General features: G+C 43.3%; 1 protein-coding gene across 4 annotated transcripts; it reads left to right on the top strand.

Moving 5' to 3' along the window:
* Window positions 1–161: 161 nt before the first annotated feature.
* LOC307016689 (uncharacterized protein) lies at window positions 162–6,041 on the top strand. Of its 4 annotated transcripts, XR_013801877.1 has the most exons (7): window positions 162–1,497; window positions 1,639–1,779; window positions 2,427–2,592; window positions 2,748–3,089; window positions 3,711–3,846; window positions 4,057–4,293; window positions 5,082–6,033. XR_013801877.1 is itself a non-coding variant. In XM_079645921.1 (3 exons), exons 2-3 carry the CDS (start codon window positions 2,543–2,545, stop codon window positions 3,043–3,045), a joined length of 348 nt encoding a protein of 115 aa, XP_079502047.1. In that variant the 5' UTR covers window positions 162–1,779; window positions 2,427–2,542; the 3' UTR covers window positions 3,046–3,704. The 4 variants fall into 4 exon arrangements, 1 of the variants encoding a protein (XP_079502047.1); XR_013801876.1 differs by having other exon boundaries at window positions 162–1,779; window positions 4,057–4,164; window positions 5,082–6,041; XR_013801878.1 differs by having other exon boundaries at window positions 162–1,779; window positions 5,082–6,030.
* Window positions 6,042–17,785: the final 11,744 nt, after the last annotated feature.

The raw sequence follows: 17,785 nt of genomic DNA, 5'->3' as shown, positions 1-17,785 counted from the left end.
CTATTTGTGCAACCTGGTGCACAGCAGTTATCCACCATCCTCGACAGTCTGCCAGTGCCTGCCAATGAATTTACTGACGCGATTACTGCCAAAATGGCTGCCCCCTTCGTTTCTCGTCACGTGACCAGCATATGTGACATCATCCGCAGGAGCTCTTGTCCTATACTGCCCTCTGCTGTTTGTAATGATATACAATATTTAACATAAACATGCCTTCGAGAGTATAACTTAATTTATACAAGACAATATACATTGAAAATGTGCCCACATATTTATGCGGTTATCTGAATCATATTTCTACCCCTTATATTCGAAAATATATGATTAAATATCTAAAATATGCGCACTTCGACGCTGCGTGGGTGGACTCCAGTTATATCTTTCAAACTAAATCTATCCACTATCTGCTTGTAGACTAACGGTCAAAGGGTCTAATATCCGGGAGGGCCGGGCTCGAGTCTCGGAAAGGAAACGTTTTTTTGTGTTATCTCTTTTCATTCACTTACAATCTTTGTATAAATGCAAAGTATTCCAAGGTCTGCTTCACCTTAATTGTCCCAACTGCTTGGCAACAGCTGTCTGTTCTCCAGTTGTTTAAGGTGGTAGCCTGTCGCCTGCGTTCATGTTTCAAATAAATGGGAATTGATCAGCCTCAGATGTATTAATTTATAAAAAAAAAAAAAATTGAATTCGAATGTTTCTCTTCAGTGCAATTGCAATTGCACATTGCATCATTTTTGTGTTCTTTGTTCTGTTTTAGAAAGGAAGGATTGTTTACTTTTTTCGTTGTCTACAAAACCGGAAAAACAACATAATTGTGCTTTTCCAGACACTGAAGAAAGAAAAATACCATGAATTTTCGGTATCAGGGCTGTTAGGGAAAAGATCAGGCAATATATCTTGAGAGAAAACTTATCTTTTGATCCCGTTTGAATTGTGCCACGAATTACACTTATGATGTTTGTCATCTTAAACAATCACTTCCATGTCAAAAAACTCAGTTTGTCGTAAAACTGTTGAAATATAAGACTATGAAAAATACGCAACTAGAAAGAAGTGAAATGTGCCAACGTGACGGCCGTCTTGGTGTGTGGTGGTGCGCGACGGGAGATGTAGGTCATTGACTGGTTTCAGGCAAAAAAAAAGTGTTACTTCACAGTTTTACGACACATTTCAATTTTTTTGACTTGCAAAATTATCTTTTAAATTGACAAAAATCATATGTGTAATTTGTGGTTCAATTCAAACGGGATCGAAAGATAATCTTTCTCTCTCCATTGACTTCAATACATACCTTTTCCGAAATAAGGTCCCATGGAGCTCAACCGGAAAGGGAGGGACTTCGCCTCTCTATAAGCATGCAGCAGCAGTAGCAGCAGCCGGAAAAATGTCCACGAGAAACTTCATCTTGCGTTGCAAAAGGAAAATAAATGACTGCACAAGACTTCTCCAAACAGATGATGCCGGTCATGCCGTGTTACAATCCACAGTAACGAGGTAAGGGCCAAGCCTATCGCTACTACCAACACAAAGGAATGTAGTTTGTTTTTGCATGTAACGTAAACTGAGGTTGTGTGAGATCTTTCACACTTACAAATTCTGTCTTCTCCCCTATTTCACCAAACCGTTTACTGGCAGGTTAGAAACCATGGAAAGGAGCCTCGAGTGGTCACGGGGCAGGCTAATTAACGTCCCTACAGCTGATCTTTTACTTCAGGACCTTCGGGAATATGTAACTTGAAGTCCGGAGATCTTGGCCTACCACACCCGCACAACAAGGTAGGTCGATGTGATAATTGTTCACTTTAGCATAGGCTTTCGTTGATAAACCAGTGCTAGTATTGTTGAGTACTAAGTGTCCAACAGGCCAATACATTTTAAAGTAATTATTTGTTTTAAATATGGGTAATACCAATATAAACACCTTTTTTAATCTGTAGTTGCCAGCTATTAATTACAACATTCTGGTGAGACGCTCTGAGTCTCGAGTTGTCCACTTAAAACTGTACTCCAAATTCCACCTTTATATCCTGCCACAGTAGAGGAGACGCTATTCCCCCTCCCCCGTCGAGGGCAGTCTGGCCATCTGTAGTACACCACGTATCATCAAACGTGTGAATGAGGACATTGAAAGGGTGCCAGAGGGGGAGTCTCTGTCTTCAGGGTTGGAAGACACAGACTGCAACTATGTATCTCTATGCCCATACACATTTATGCTTTTGTTCTTACTGTATACTACAACTATAGTGTATTGCATGTCCACTGGTTTAATGCCAAACTGCATTTCATTTTTTTTTAAAGTATCTTTAGGCTGGGCAATGACAATAAAATAGACGCATTGTGTGCGTTTCTGGCACAACGGCATAAATGCGTTGCTTTTACAACAATGACAATAAATGTAATCTAATGTTTTGCTGTTGTTGCAGGTCATTCTGGCTACCACGCCCCACTCATTTTGTTGGGTGGTCGAGGTCCCCCACAATTCAGCATTTCCAGAGAGCAACTCTCTTTTTTGAGGAGCTGTGGTTTTACAGCAACAAAGATGGCACAGATATTAAAAGTATCTCTGCGCTCAGTGAGACGGCGATTGAGGTATGTAGCAATGTCTTCAACATTGGAAGTGCCATCTTGTCTCAATTTATTGTAAACATCCCAAGGAGGGGTTGTAGCCATGTTACACTATGCATGTTGTAAAGTAAATCTGAATACCGTAGGTCTCATATATTTAAAACATGTTTATTTTTCAGGCAGTTCCACATGCTGCGCTGTGGGACATACTCCACCATCTCAGATGCTACACTAGACGACCTCATCAAGGAGATAGTGGCTGGGAATAACCAGATTGGCCCTGAATCTGTCAGGGCACAGCTGCAGGCCCAGCAGATGTGGATACAGAGACGCAGAGTGCGGGACAGCATGAGGCGGATAGACCCAGAAGCAGCTTCACTGGACATGTCCTCTCAAGCTGCAGAAGACAACTCCAAAACAGTGGAGGATCTGCAGAAGCAACTGCAGGAGTTAAGAGTCCAGCGAGAGTTTTGCTAACAGAGGTTTGCTGGCTCCGACGACAACATCCGATTCTATACAAGGTAATGTTTTGGCTAAATTCTATCCAAGTTTTTGAGATGGGTTAGCTTATAAAGAATCCTGTTTACCTGCCGTGTGACCGCTGACTATATGCATGCAGTGTTGGAATAAGTACTCAACTTAACTGAAGTATAAGTACAAATACTATGGTTTTAAAATACTCCTGAACTGAACATGTAGAATCATAAATCCTGTGTTTTCATATATAAAAAGTAACTAGAAACTATGAAGGTTAACTAAATGTGGTGGAGTAAAACATATTAATACTAACAACATACTGATAATATTTTACTACAAGTGGAAATCTTCAAAACCTTACCAAAGTAAAAGTATGTCAATATCCACTGCGTTTCCCCCAGTTGCACACGTAAGAATGAAGAGTAAACGTAGTCATTGTGTGTAAAATGTTCCCTGTATGTTTTAGATTATTATTACTGCTGCTAATGTAGTTGCTACATTTTACTGCTGTAGATTACTATACCTGCACCTAGTGCCTTCTTACTCAGTCTATTTGAATTGTAATGTATTATAGCAAACAAGAGGAAAGCATTAGCCCATGTGTTACAGTTAACACGATTGTATTTACTGTCAATTAATGACTGACATGTGTCTTTTGTGTACAGATTCCCGAGCTATAACCAACTGATGGCCTTCTGGTTTTTAATTGAGCCTTCAATTCATTAAATGGTTTGTGTTACTAGAGCGATATCAACTGCCAAGAGTAATGAAGAAGTGGTTACACACGCACGTCCATCAACGGTAGGTTACGTTTCTTTTAACACACAATCTAAACACAAACTGAAGGGAAAATGTCTCTCTGACATTTCATTGCTTTTGTGTAGGCTAAAAGGCTAAAGTACTCAATCCTTTTTGAATACATCAGAGAACTAAAACAACTTAATGTTTTTCCCATAGTGTGCTACACTCATGACATTAATATAGTAACCTTTTTTTGTTTTTATCTTCCAGAGACAGCTGCTTCAGCCAATTGACGAGTTCTTCCTTTTTCTATGCTTCCTGTCGGTGGGTTTGAAAGAGAGGGACCTTGCAAACCGCTTCAACGTACACCAGTCCACTGTGAGCCGCATCATTGCAACATGGACAAGTTTTCTTACAACTTTATTGGGGTCACAGTGCATCTGGCTTACACCTGCAGAAGTTCAAGCCCACCTCCCAGAGGCATTCAAAGATTTCCCAGACACACAGGTGATCCTGGATTGCACAGAGCTGAGGTGTCAAACACCATCCTCACTCCTCCTCCAAAGTGAAATGTATTCTACATAGAAATCTCACTGCACCATGAAAGCCCTGGTTGGCATAGCCCCACATGGCGCAGTGACATTTGTTTCCAGTCTGTATGGTGGTTCTGTCAGCGACAAGGAGATTTTCAAACAATCTGGAATAGCTGCGTTGTTGACTGAAAACATAGCAGTGATGGTAGATAAGAGCTTCCTGATCAGCGATTGCTGCAAATGCAAGGTGTACTGCCCACCTTTTCTGTCAAAGCAGAAGCAAATGCCAGCCTATGAGGTGAGGGAGACACAGGCCATTGCCAGACTGAGGGTTCATGTAGAGCGTGTCATTAGGAGGATAAAAGAGAACAAACTTTTTGATGGTGAATCCCACATAGGTATTGTTTGTATTCTTATCGATAGTCATGAACTTTCTCTTGTGACAAAATAGACTCTCCGTTAGTAAACGTTTACTCTGTGTAAAAGTGATTTCTGTGTGTAAAAGTGAGGTAACATGTGTAGATGAATAACATCAACTTGTATTCGTCCCACACATACACACCTATAGATGTAGTTATATTTGTGTCTGTGACTTTATATTGAATGGGAAATAACTGGAAAATACCTGTGTAAGAGAGAGACTCCTGTCCCGCCTCTCCATTTTATTTTTAGTTGTGCATTGTTATTTGTGCTTTAGAAACATTCCACTTGAACTTTATTTGAATGAACTTAGTAGTAATTATTGTCCTATATTTCTTTCAGATTTCACAGCTGCCTGGGCCTAGGAGAAAGAACCTCCATCTGTGCCTGCACCAAGGTCAAGATCTACCGTTGCTCAAGGGCCTTCACCAGAGCCATCACCACCGAGGACCAAAGGACCAGCATCACTACAGCGGCCTCCATCTGTCCCTGCCACAAGATTAAGATACACCTCGGTACAAAGGCCTCCACCACAGCCATCGCGATCAACCCAGCCAGCAAAGAAGTCTCGCCTAGCAGACGTACCTCCAATCCAGCCACCAGCATCAACCCGGGACAATCACACCTACCTCCCTCCCACACAGCCACCAGCAGCCCATGCACCATCACCCCCACCTACACAGCAGCCAGACCCACTGTCTTGGAAGACAGACAAAGACCATGGACAAAGACCCCCTGTCTTTACATTTATAATGAATAGTTCGTTGAAAAAGTTCTGATATTGGAAATATTGAGATTTTACAGTTTCATATGTTAACATAAATAGTTGGTTGAAAAATAAAGTTGAAATGCTGAATTTGTATTTGTACACATCACATAAACCTTGGTATGGAATATGAAGTCATTATTCAGTCCTGATGTAACTTTTCTGTGGTGAAAGTAGAGGGATGGAAATATTTTACTCTAAATTATAATTTACACATTTTCATTTTAGACATGAACAACACATTTATATAGGCTTATAGTGTAATTGATATATTTCACTACTTTTGTGAACCAAAGACTTTGGTGAACAAAATCTGAAACACCAAAAAAAATGGATGACATGAGTACATATGTGTTTCACAACAGTTTTGAAGTTTTCCAAAAATCGGATTTCTAAGCTAGGTTTCTCATAAGACAGTGCTCTAAGGTGAGTGAATTTGCATTTCTAGCAACACCAGAGACTACTGAACATTTTGACATGTAACACCATGCCATGTTATAAGAAGTACATTTAAAAGTGGATTTAAGGAGACATCTAAAAATTGAGAAAATACCTTCACTTCACACTCCAGAGGTTTAAGGAAAAGCCATTTTATTTTAAAAAACAATGAAGGCAGGTTATATTGATATATTGATTGATATATTTATTATATTCAAAGGCAAATTAATACTTAGTCCCCTGAATCTGGAATAATGCACAATTTACAGCACAGCCTCACCATGTCAGGAACTTTTCATCTACAGATTGTTTTGGTCTGGCTTTACCCTTCACTGATTGGTTACAGACACTTTGAACTTATTGGCTAAGGAAATCAGAAGGAGGGGCTCATTATCATATAAAAAACCGCGCGAACATTCGCACGTATATTGGCCCGTTTTTTCGCGCGAACATACGGACCTCCCCGTTTTTTCGCGCGAAAAAACGGATCTCCCCGTATGTTCGCGCGTTTTTTCACCCCCGTATTATGGCACTTTTGGCTTTCCATATCCTGCCACTCCACAGCCATAACATCTGAAGATGTCAGACGTAACATATACAGCAGGGCTATTCAACTACACATTCAGTTGGGCCAGAATTTATAACTACAAAATTCAGCTGGGCCAAACATTCAGCGGCCTGTAAAAAGCGGGTAATGACACATTTTAAACAAACACATATTACTGCGGTGAAAAACATGCAATTTTTATTCATTGTTCATCTAACAAAGGTACGTCAAAAAGTGCATAAAAACACAACAAATTAGCATTAATTTAACAGAATCTGAAAAAAAAGTGCACAGTTGTAGCATTACATTTTTTTGCTTTAGAAGTCAAATATTCGGGTTATTTTTTTTTAACCAGGCACATCACAAAGTGCATTTACTGAATACAATAATAGCAGTCTTAATACATTTCCTGACATACAAAAAAAACAGCTAAAGAGCTCCAATGCAACACAAAGAGGTAGTACTGTAGCAATACTATTTTTTCACTTTTCAAGTAATAACAAAAATAATCATACGTTTTGGTCACATTTGACCCAGACACATTACAAAGTGCTTTTAAATGACTACAGAAAGAACTGTCAAGTTACCCTTCAATGCACAAACCCATAACAAGGGATACGGGTAACTATATGAATACTACACTACACGTCTACGATAGTAAACTAGATGCTTACTATCACCTCATTTGTGATTTGTCATCGCTGACTTTCTCAAAGGGAGAAGGGACATTTTTTGTTTTGAACAAAAGCAGTGATTTTTGGCTCATAGGATGTCAATGCAATCCTAAGACATTGGTGAAGAGTGCTGTCAGTCAGGGAGCAGCGAGTGCTACTTTTGATTGAGTTCATGTGTGAAAAGCTTGATTCACATGTATGTTGATACAAACATACTGAGCACACAGATCGCTACTTTCTGAACGTTAGGGAACTGCTGTTTTTTGACATCACTCCAAAACTTTGCTGCCCCGTTAGTGCGCTGCATGTCAATAAGTTCCAGTGTATATTTCCCCTTGTCGATGCAGGGGACCACTTCCTTTGCTCTGGTTGATACGTCCCCCTCTATTGCAACAGTGAAGGGGTCACTGGCAAAGCCCATCATCACCTCTGTGGGCAGAGCAAGTCCATCCAATCGACTGGCAAAGTTCTCTTCCAACCTCGCAATGAAATCTGTCATCACATCCGTGATTTGTGCCGGAGATGTGATGTGTTTGGGGCGCGTCGGAAAATGCAGCATCCAACCCGTGCTCAACTCGGTCGCGAAAAGGTCCAGCTTGACTTGGATCTGCTCCACAACATCTATGACCGTTTTGTCTCTGTTTACGCTTCAGAGTTGAGAGAGACATGTTTTAGAGTTGCTATCATAGGACCACCGTTACTAGCACCACCAGATGCACTTTCAAAAAACGTGCTCCGTTGTGGTTTGGTGGTTTCTATGCAACGCGGAGTGTTGCGTTCATGGTCTGTACTAGTGTAGGAATTTGGCTACGGGAGGCTGGGCCACTCGGGAGTTGGTTCTGGGCCGCATCTGGCCCGCGGGCCGCCAGTTGAATAGGCCTGATATACAGTATACACAAAATCATCAATTTTGAACGTGAGAACCAGATTAAGATCCTCTTCATCATTCTTCAGGACCATAAGCACCTGTCTCCTAAAAGACACAACGTGCTTGAGGTGTGGGATTTACAGCCCAGGGGGATCAACTTAATGGGAGACGCAAGCTGCCCGTGTCGAGCCAGCTCTCTCTCCAACAACTCGTTTTTCAGAAACGGGGGCACATTAGAGATGACTTTTTTAGCTGGAGTGACAGCAGGGTGTAGCACGGGTAACAGCGTCCCTTTTAATCACTAGCCCGCTCTCCACCAGCTGGTTAGCTTTCTCACTGCAGTCTAAAAATATGACCACTGCACTATTCATGCGGGAGGCAGATTTGACTCTGCCATATCCCACCAGAGCCCCCACAGCCAGACGACCACAGTCCTCCACCGACACACCGACAGGTGGAGAGAGCTTGATGGCGTGTTGGCGAGTCAGCTTCTCTAACCCAGCGCAGCTGCCACGGAACGCCATGCCGGGCGGCGTGACTGCAGCTGCAGCCGCTAGACAAACAATTAGGCAAACAATTCACCAGTGCAACCAAACAAAACCACCAACAAAACCCAAAGTCGGTGAAGTGATGCACAAAGACATCAACTATCACCCAGAGAAAAGTGAATTGTTAACAATGGTTTGAAAAGTTGCAAACTTTAAACAAACGCTCTCCGCTACGCTCACCGGTCCACAGAGAGAGAGAGAAAACAACATGGCTGCCAAAGAGGAGCGATAATGCCAGTGTGGAGGAACTGCTGGCACAAGTCACACCTCATACACTGACAGCCGCAGCGGCAACACACACACACACCAAACATTTCCTGCTCTCTTCCGTTTGTCAATAAATAAGGTTAAATCATCACTAAAACGTCCACCTTTTCCCCTTCCTTTCTGTAGCGTGACCATAAGTGCACGCTTGTGAGTCTACAATTATTTAAACATACATTTAACTATATTACACGATATAGCAGCGGGCGGAGTTTCGCCGTCGTCTCCCCAGCAAAGGGAATGTGGAAAAGACGGAGGCGCATCACTTCCGTGATTTAAATAGGATGCAATTTATTATTTATTTTAGTTTATTAATTAGGGGGAATGATTGTGTTAAGAGGTAGTTAACCTGTGTATGTCTGGGTCGGGTATTTTCCTCATGTTTGAGGGATTACATTTATGTTGACAATGTGGTTTGGAGGTAATCGTGTAACCGGTTGACGGTAAGCCTGTGGGGAGGAGCTATGGGTACAAAAGGAACGGTGTTGGCCCTGGAAGAGTCATTCGGCAGACTGTTGCAGTGAAGGCAACAGCTAGGATGTGTTTAGAGGGACAGACAACCTAATTTGGTAAACTTTGATTTTGTTTATTTACGTTATACTGTTTACCTTTTGTCGAACAGTATATATATTTTTTGTGGCTGATAATAAATAAAGTTTTTTGGAGCTTAAACAACCGACTAAGCCTATATGTATTGAATGGACGAATAGAATCCTGTCACATACGGTGTCAGAAGTGGGATGGCTAGTCGGAAAGGACTGGGCCGCGTTGCGAAGCAGGGCAGCAAAGGCGAGAGGAGTTCCTGTTGGCAGAGCTCCAGTTGATAATCCGTTGCCTCAATCAGACTCCGATAGCCAGCCTGATCAGCCAACGCCTGAGTGGAGGCATTATGCGGAGTCGAAGATCCCACTGTACCAGTGCGGTGAGGACATTGAGAACTATTTATTGCGGTTTGAGCGCATTGGCAAAACGTGGAGGTGGCCAGAAAGGGAGTGGGCATGCCGGCTCGTTCCACTACTATCAGGGAAGGCATTGGAGGCCTGTACTGAAATGGACGAGGAGAGAGCCCACTGCTATAGAGACCTGAGAGAAGCGTTGCTGACAAAGTTCAACATCTCCCCAGAGACGTATCGGCAGCAGTTCCGGTCCATGGTGGTACCGTCTGAAGAGAGCCCCATCGAGACCTACCATCGCCTTAAAGGTCTACCGGCGCTGGATTCAGCCAGAGCAGCACACCAAGGAAATTGCAGAGGCCATCATCTTGGAGCAGATGCTTCGGATACTCCCACCGGAGGTGAGGACCTGGGTGAAAGAGCATGAGCCTACAGAGGGTCTTGCGGCTGCCAAGCTGGCGCGCCAGTACATCAACGCCCGCAGAGGAGGACCACCTTCACGCTCAACCACTTTCACACCCCAACCAGCACTCAAGCACTCCAGCCCAGGCCTGCAAAAAGAGAGAATCGACCAGAGTTCTCCGGATATCCTAGCACTGCCTCAAACCAACAAGGAGCTGGTAAGCATTTCATTTGCTATTACTGCCAGCAGCCAGGCCACATAGCTTCTGTGTGTCCCCTACGCAAAGCTAAGATCACAAGCGCTTGCTATGCACCCCGGGCAGAGTTGGGGCCCATTGGGGATCAAGAGGAACGTGTTCAACGTTATAAAGCTGTCACTGTTAATGGCCAGCAGGTCACTGCTTTGTTGGATACTGGTAGCTTCATGTCTCTAGTGAAGCAAAGTATTGTGCCAATTGGAACTATGGACTACAGCAGACAAACAGACATTTTGTGTGTTCACGGGGATAAGCATCCCTATCCCAAAGCGGACGTTTCCGTGATCATTGATGGACAGTCGTACCTGTTGAGTGTGGGGGTGGTACAAAACTTACCTGTTGATGCAATACTGGGATGAGATTTACCAGTACTCTTGGACTTTCTGCATGAAAAAGAACTCTGTGAAAACTGACTCTGGGGAAGATGGGAATGTAAATGTTAATGTTTCTGGCCCAATGGTAACTAGAGCCCAAGTGAAAGCTGGAGTCCAACCACTCCCAGACTTAGACAGTAGTCTGTGTGAGGGTGGCAGCTAAGGCCAACGGCTCATGAAAGGGATGGTTTACAGACGGATAAGATGTGGGAAGTACCAGACAATATTGCTGTGTTGCAGAGAGTGTATGACACACTAAAACCTTTGTTCACTAAAGTGGTAAAGGAGGGAAATGAAAAGTGTGTGGGAAATGTTTATGGTGGACAAGGATGTTTTGTACACAGTTACTGATGACCCCAATCGTCTCGTTGTCCCAGCTAGCTGTAGGTCACTTGTCATGCACCTAGCACACACAATCCCATGGGCCGGGCACCCATAAAACCTATCTGCGTACCAGCGCACGTTTTTATTGGCCCTCCATGTATACTGATATACAGAAATATTGCACCACATGCCAGAAAACCTGCACCGTCCGCAAGTCTGACAGAGCTTTCCTGCAGCCTCTGCCTGTCATATCTACTCCTTTCCGCAGGATTGCCATGGACATTGTCGGCCCTCTGGTGAAAAGCAGTGGGGGACACCAGTACATTCTTGTCGTGTGTGTGACTACGCCACCCGGTTTCCGGAGGCCTTTCCCCTGCGAACCATCACTGCCCCATCAGTTCTGCGTGTGCTGGTACAGCTGTTCTCCAGAGTGGGGATACCAGACGAGATCCTGACGGACCAGGGAACAAACTTTACTTCCAGGTTGATGCAGCTCTTCTACAGACAACTGGGAATCTCGGCGATCAAGAGCACGCCGTATCACCCGCAGACTGATGGCCTGGTGGAAAGATTCAACCAGACACTGAAGAAGATGCTGCAGAAGTTTGTTGATGACACTGTTAAGGACTGGGACCGCTGGCTCCCATTCCTGCTTTTTGCCTACCGAGAGGTACCCCAGGCTTCAACTAGATTCGCTCCGTTCGAACTGCTATATGGATGGGAGGTTCAGGGTCCATTGGATCTACTCTGAAAAGGCTTGGAGGCTGACCACTTCAAGTGATAGAGGAGTGGTGCAGTTTGTGATGAAGATGAGGGATCGGTTAGCAGGATACCAGGAGGAGGCTGAAGTCAACCTTCGTTCGGCCCATAAAAGCCAGAAGACCTGGTATGACGAGCAAGCTTGGCATCGTGAGTTCCAGCATGACCAGAAAGTCCTTTTTGCTGCTGCCCTCATCCAACAGCAAGCTTTTGACGAAGTAGCAAGGGCCATATGTCATCACACGGAAGATGGGTCCAGTCACCTATGAGATCAATCACCCAGATAAGAAAAAAAAAAAAAACAGACCTACCACGTGAACTTGCTGAAAGAGTGGAAGGAACGTTCTGTCCAGGCCCCCGGAAAGGCATTGTTGGTGAAGGAGGTGAACTTGGATCATGAGGAGGAGGAGGAGGAGGTCGAGAATGGGTTGGATACCTTAACTGTGGCTGCCGTTCCTGTTTTGACGCACCATGCACCTGAGCAAACTGCATGGATCCTCCAGATTTTCAAGGAGGCTCCTTCACTCTTGGCTGCCAGCCCGGGGAAGACCACCCTTGTTGAGCATGTCATCCGACTAAAAGATGGACAACCAATCCGCCAACGTCCCTACCGTGTCCCACAACAACTGGTAAAAAAAAACTGCAGAAAGAGGTAGAAGAGATGGTAAAACTTGGAGTGATTGAGCCATCCAACTCAGAGTGGTGCAGCCCGGTGGTCATCGTCTTCAAAAAGGATGGGTCTCTACGGATATGCATGGATTTCCGGAAGCTCAACTCCATCTCAGAGTTTGACGCCTATCCCATGCCAAGAATTGATGACTTACTGGAGCGGGTTGGAGCTGCCAAGTACATCACTACCCTGGATCTGTGTAAAGTAGGGGTGTAACGGTACACGTACCCATACCGAAATTATTCGGTACGGGCCCTTCGGTTCAGTACACGTGTGTACCGAAGTGTACCGAACTAATATAACGTTAAACGTAAAAAATTGAGAACATGAACAACTTTTTGGAAGTATTCTCAGGTGCTGCGTCGCAGCATTCAGAGTCATTTGCTCGCATTGGGTTCAACGCATCATAGAGCGAGCAAGTCATTTAATTGGACGAGAGGCATACTATGAGAGCTGTTCACAGGGATGCGTTCAAATGTAGTCAGTAATTTGAGGAACTGTCGAAATGGCGAACGCAGATAAAGTTGAGCTCGAAAATCCTCCAGCATCATTGAAGTCTCCGGTTCGGGAACATTTTGGTTTCGCAGTTACGTACAAGGATGACGGACAAAGACAGGTGGACCGAACCAAAGCCGTTTTTCGGCATTGTTCAACTAAAATTGGTTACGCGGCTGGCAATACATCAAACTTGCACACTCATTTGAAAAGGCATCAACCGAACGTGAATATCACCGGTACCAAAATAAAAAAGAATGAAGTGCAAACCCAACTCCCACTAGCATTTAAGCCTCCACCACTCGCAAAAAGTTCAGACTGAGCCAAAGCTATTACAAACGCCAAATATCCTTATGTTGCCATGTTAGCAAAGCGCTACCTGGCTGTATCTGCTACCTCTGTCCCTAGCGAGAGGGTGTTCTCCACAGCAGGAGACAAGTTAGTGCCAGCAGATCTGCCCTTTCGGCAAGCAATGTGGACAAGTTCATTTTTCTTTAAAAAAAAGTGAAAATACAATGACAAGCAAGTCATAATGTCAAACTGGCTGCTTAGGTACTAGTACAGTACAGTTCAAATACAGATTATTTCAGTTCATCGAAATGCTGCACCTTAATGTTTATTTTATTATATTTTGTATTTATTTGAGTGTATATTCACAGTTTAATAATAATTAAAAACTCAAAACTAATAGTTTATGTTTTGTGAGTACTAGTACAGTAAGGTTCAAATACAGATTATTTCAGTTCATCAAAATGCTGCACTTTAATGTTTATTTTATTATATTTTTGTATTTGAGTGAATATTCACAGTTTAATAATAATTAAAAACCCAAAACTAATAGTTTATGTTTTGTGAGTACTAGTACAGTAAAGCTCAAATACAGATTATTTCAGTTCATTGAAATGCTGCACCTTAATGTTTATTTTATTATATTTAGTATTTATTTGAGTGAATAATTCAAAGTTTAATAATAACAAAAAAAATACATATATATTTTATGTTTTGTGATAATTTTTTCTGCTGTACCGAAAACGTACCGAACCGAACCGTGACCTAAAAACCGAGGTACGTACCGAACCGAAATGTTTGTGAACCGTTACAGCCCTAGTGTAAAGGGTACTGGCAAGTGCCGCTGGAGAAGTCAAGCAGACCATACACATCCTTCAGAACACCGACAGGGCTGTTCCAGTTTACGGTGATGCCTTTTGGACTTCATGGAGCACCAGCTACTTTCCCGAGGCTAATGGACAGAATCCTCCAGGGTTGTGAGAACTGCAGCTCTGCTTACCTCGATGATGTGGTGACTCAGCAACTCATGGGAGGAGCATGTCCAACACCTTTCAGAGATACTGGGTAGGATCCACAAAGCTGGGTTGACACTTAACTCTTCCAAGTGTGAGTGGGCATGACGCGAGACACGGTACCTAGGCTACCAACTGGGACTAGGAGAGGTACGGCCACAAGTGGATAAGGTTGAAGCTATCCGAAGCTGCCCTCAACCTCGCACCAAAAAGGAAGTCCGGTCTTTCCTTGGATTGGCTGGATGGTACAGGAGATTTGTGCCTCAGTTTGCCCCCATCGCAGCGCCACTCACAGCACTGACCAACAAGGATCAGAGGAACCCAGTAACCTGGTCAGAATACTGTGAAACAGTCTTCCGCACCTTAAAAGACGACCTGTGTTCTTCCCCTGTCCTTAAAAGTCCAGACTTCACCAAAAGGTTTCTGGTACAGGTGGACGCCTCTGCAGTAGGCCTTGGAGCAGTCTTGGTCCAAGGGGACCTTGGAGAAGAATGACCAATCCTGTACCTGAGTCGTAAGATGCTACCCTGTGAGACCAGATATTCCACTGTAGAGAAGGAGGGTCTAGCCATTAAGTGGGCCCTAGAGAGTCTGCAGTACTATCTGATTGGGCGTGAGTTTGACCTGGAAACCGACCACCGGGCTCTCACCTGGATCAACTCCATGAAAGATCACAATAGCCGTCTTACCCGTTGGTACCTCTCACTCCAACCGTTCAAATTCATTATCCGTCACCAATCTGGCAAATCGAATGTAGTGGCTGATTACCTTTCCAGGTTGCCGCACATCGCCAACCTCGGGAGGGGGAGGATAATGTGACGGAGCGGGTCACAGAGGGACAGACTCCGCCACTGACAGCCGCAGCGGCGACACACACACTCACACACCAAACATTTCCTGCTCTCTTCCGTTCGTCAATAAATAAGGTTAAATCATCACTAAAACGTCCACCTTTTCCCCTTCCTTTCTGTAGCGCGACCATAAGTGCACGTTTGTGAGTCTACAATTATTTAAACATACATTTAACTATATTACACAATACTTACGTGGGGAGCGGCGGGCAGAGTTTCGCTGCCGTCTCCCCAGCAAAGGGAATGTGGACAAGACGGAGGCACATCACTTCCGTGATTTAAATAGGATGCAATTTATGACTGGGTTCTATTCGTCATAATATAATCATCTATTTGTATCTATATATTTATATGTATAGCCTATAGACTTCTTGCACTATTTATTATTTGTCATTTTTTATTCTATTATACGTTGCATTGTTGGAGGATCTCAGGTCAGAATAATTTCATCGCCATTTCTACACTGTAGCTTTGTGCATTTGAACATAAAACCTATGAATTGAATGATATATTCTTTGTTTTTGTTACGAATGTGTGTGTGGATTTTGTATGCCTTTATCCCTCCTATTGTCTTCGTTTCCCCCCCTTTACTTTGGTGTTCACGGTCAAATTTGACCGGTCCTGTTTAAATCAGTGGCGTAGCTGAGGGTGGGCCTGGGCCCACCCACATGCACGTCTGGCCCACCCACAGCCAATCAGCGCGTTATAGCGCAGAGCTGGGAAGCCCAGAAGGAAGTGCCACAAACTGCAGTTCCTCTAGTGTCCAACAGGGGATGGATGTAGAAAGGAGCAATTCCCATAGACCCCCGAGAGAGAGAGAGAGAGAGAGAGAGAGAGAGAGAGATTCCTTTGGCATTAGGTCAGGGATACCTAGATACTTTTGAAGGATTAACATAACCAATTGTGCTACTTTTAAAGCAAGCAACGATGTTTTCAAATCTGTAATCAAAGAGGTCCGCAAAAACGCTATCGACCAATCAGATTGCTTGATTTGACTTGTCAGTTTTATAAATATATTTAAATTTCTTCCGTTACGAAACAAACTTACAAAGCATAAAATGGAAACATTTAAGATTGACTTCGACCCTCCGGGGGGGTCTTACTATACTAGTATGTAGGAGTGGATTGAGCAGTTCCTATCTCCAGAAAAAAAAGCAGCTAAACTACGACATGCAGAGCTACGTGAAGATAAGGTAGACCAACTGGAAAAGTAGCACCATTCAAAAGCTTTCTGATGCGGGTCTTGAAACAAAGCAGAGAAATTATGACCGGGGGTTGTCGACCCTCCGCTTCGCGTCGGGCCAAACCACGCCCCTTAGCTGTGATATAATGAGCATATACCACGGCCTGTCGTGAGCTATTGCTTAAGTATACGATTGTTGTTTCTTTTAATGTGAAATATTATGTATTTAATTTAAATAAAAAGCAATGTTAGTTTTGTTCACAATTTGTTTAGTTAGTTTACCTTCTTTTTTTCTCCAAAAAAACCGATAAAAGTACCGTTAAAGCACCGGATCGATAAGCGGTATCGATAAAAGTAGTAGTAGGCCTACCGTTAAAACCTTAACAATACCCATCCCTAGTCATGTGGATGTCAGTTTTACACACATTCTGAGGCCGCCGTGCCGATGTTTTTGTTTTCACTGCTAGTTTATGCTTATGTTCAATTAGTGCATTAAAAAATCATTAAAATCATTAATGAAGTTTCAGCTCAGACCCCACGCTTAAAAAGTCTCCTCCTAGCCCACCTACATTTCTCCAGGCCCACCCACACAATAATTCCTGGCTACGCCACTGGTTTAAACTGCTATCACATTAACACAAAAACCATTAATCATCACCAAATTTCATTTAACACCCTTTCAAACTGTAAATATTGTAACATACTACTGCTATACATGAAAAACTGCAGTAAATATACAAAGAACAGACACTGAACATGTTGCGTGTGCCAGGTGTGATCCATGTGGGGGAATGGGCACATAAGGGGGGGAACACATCTAGAGTGTGTGGGGGTCTGTGTGTTTTATCTGATCCGGATGGTTACTAATTCCTTTTCTTTATGGCGGTCATTTTTGACCGGGAACACCATGGGTGTTACAAAGTTGACTAAATCCTCCAAAATTCAATGGAAGTGGTGATCAGCAATTGTATATGTTCAAATGTCTACTATGAAGGATATCATAAAGCCTTAATGCAATCGAATGTAAAACAAAAAGGTTATGATTGATGAAAGTTGTAAATCTTTAGGATTTGACCCGAAGACAACAGGAGGGTTAAGAGAAAAGGAACAGGATAGCTTTTCAATTGACGTACAAGTTGAGACTAAGACGATCACTAGTTGTTTTTATTTAGTAACTATAGTTCCCATTGATGTACAGAAAGGTCTGTTCTATTTGCGATGTGTCTTCAATAAAGATATTTTAAAAAAGCAGTTTCTGTTCCCTGGTTCTGTTTGCTCCTGTCCTACAGTCAGGGGAGATCTTCCAATGAAGTGGAATCCCCTCCCAGATGTTCCTCAGCAAACATCAAGTAATGCTGACTGTGCATTCTGTCGCAAGCTGTGTTATGTCCATCATTCCGGCAAGTATTCTGACTCCAGTGGATCAAACACA

The sequence above is a fragment of the Notothenia rossii genome (genome assembly GCF_949606895.1).
Source record: "Notothenia rossii genome assembly, chromosome: 8".
NCBI lineage: Eukaryota > Metazoa > Chordata > Actinopteri > Perciformes > Nototheniidae > Notothenia > Notothenia rossii.
This window is presented reverse-complemented; position numbering and strand designations above follow the sequence as displayed.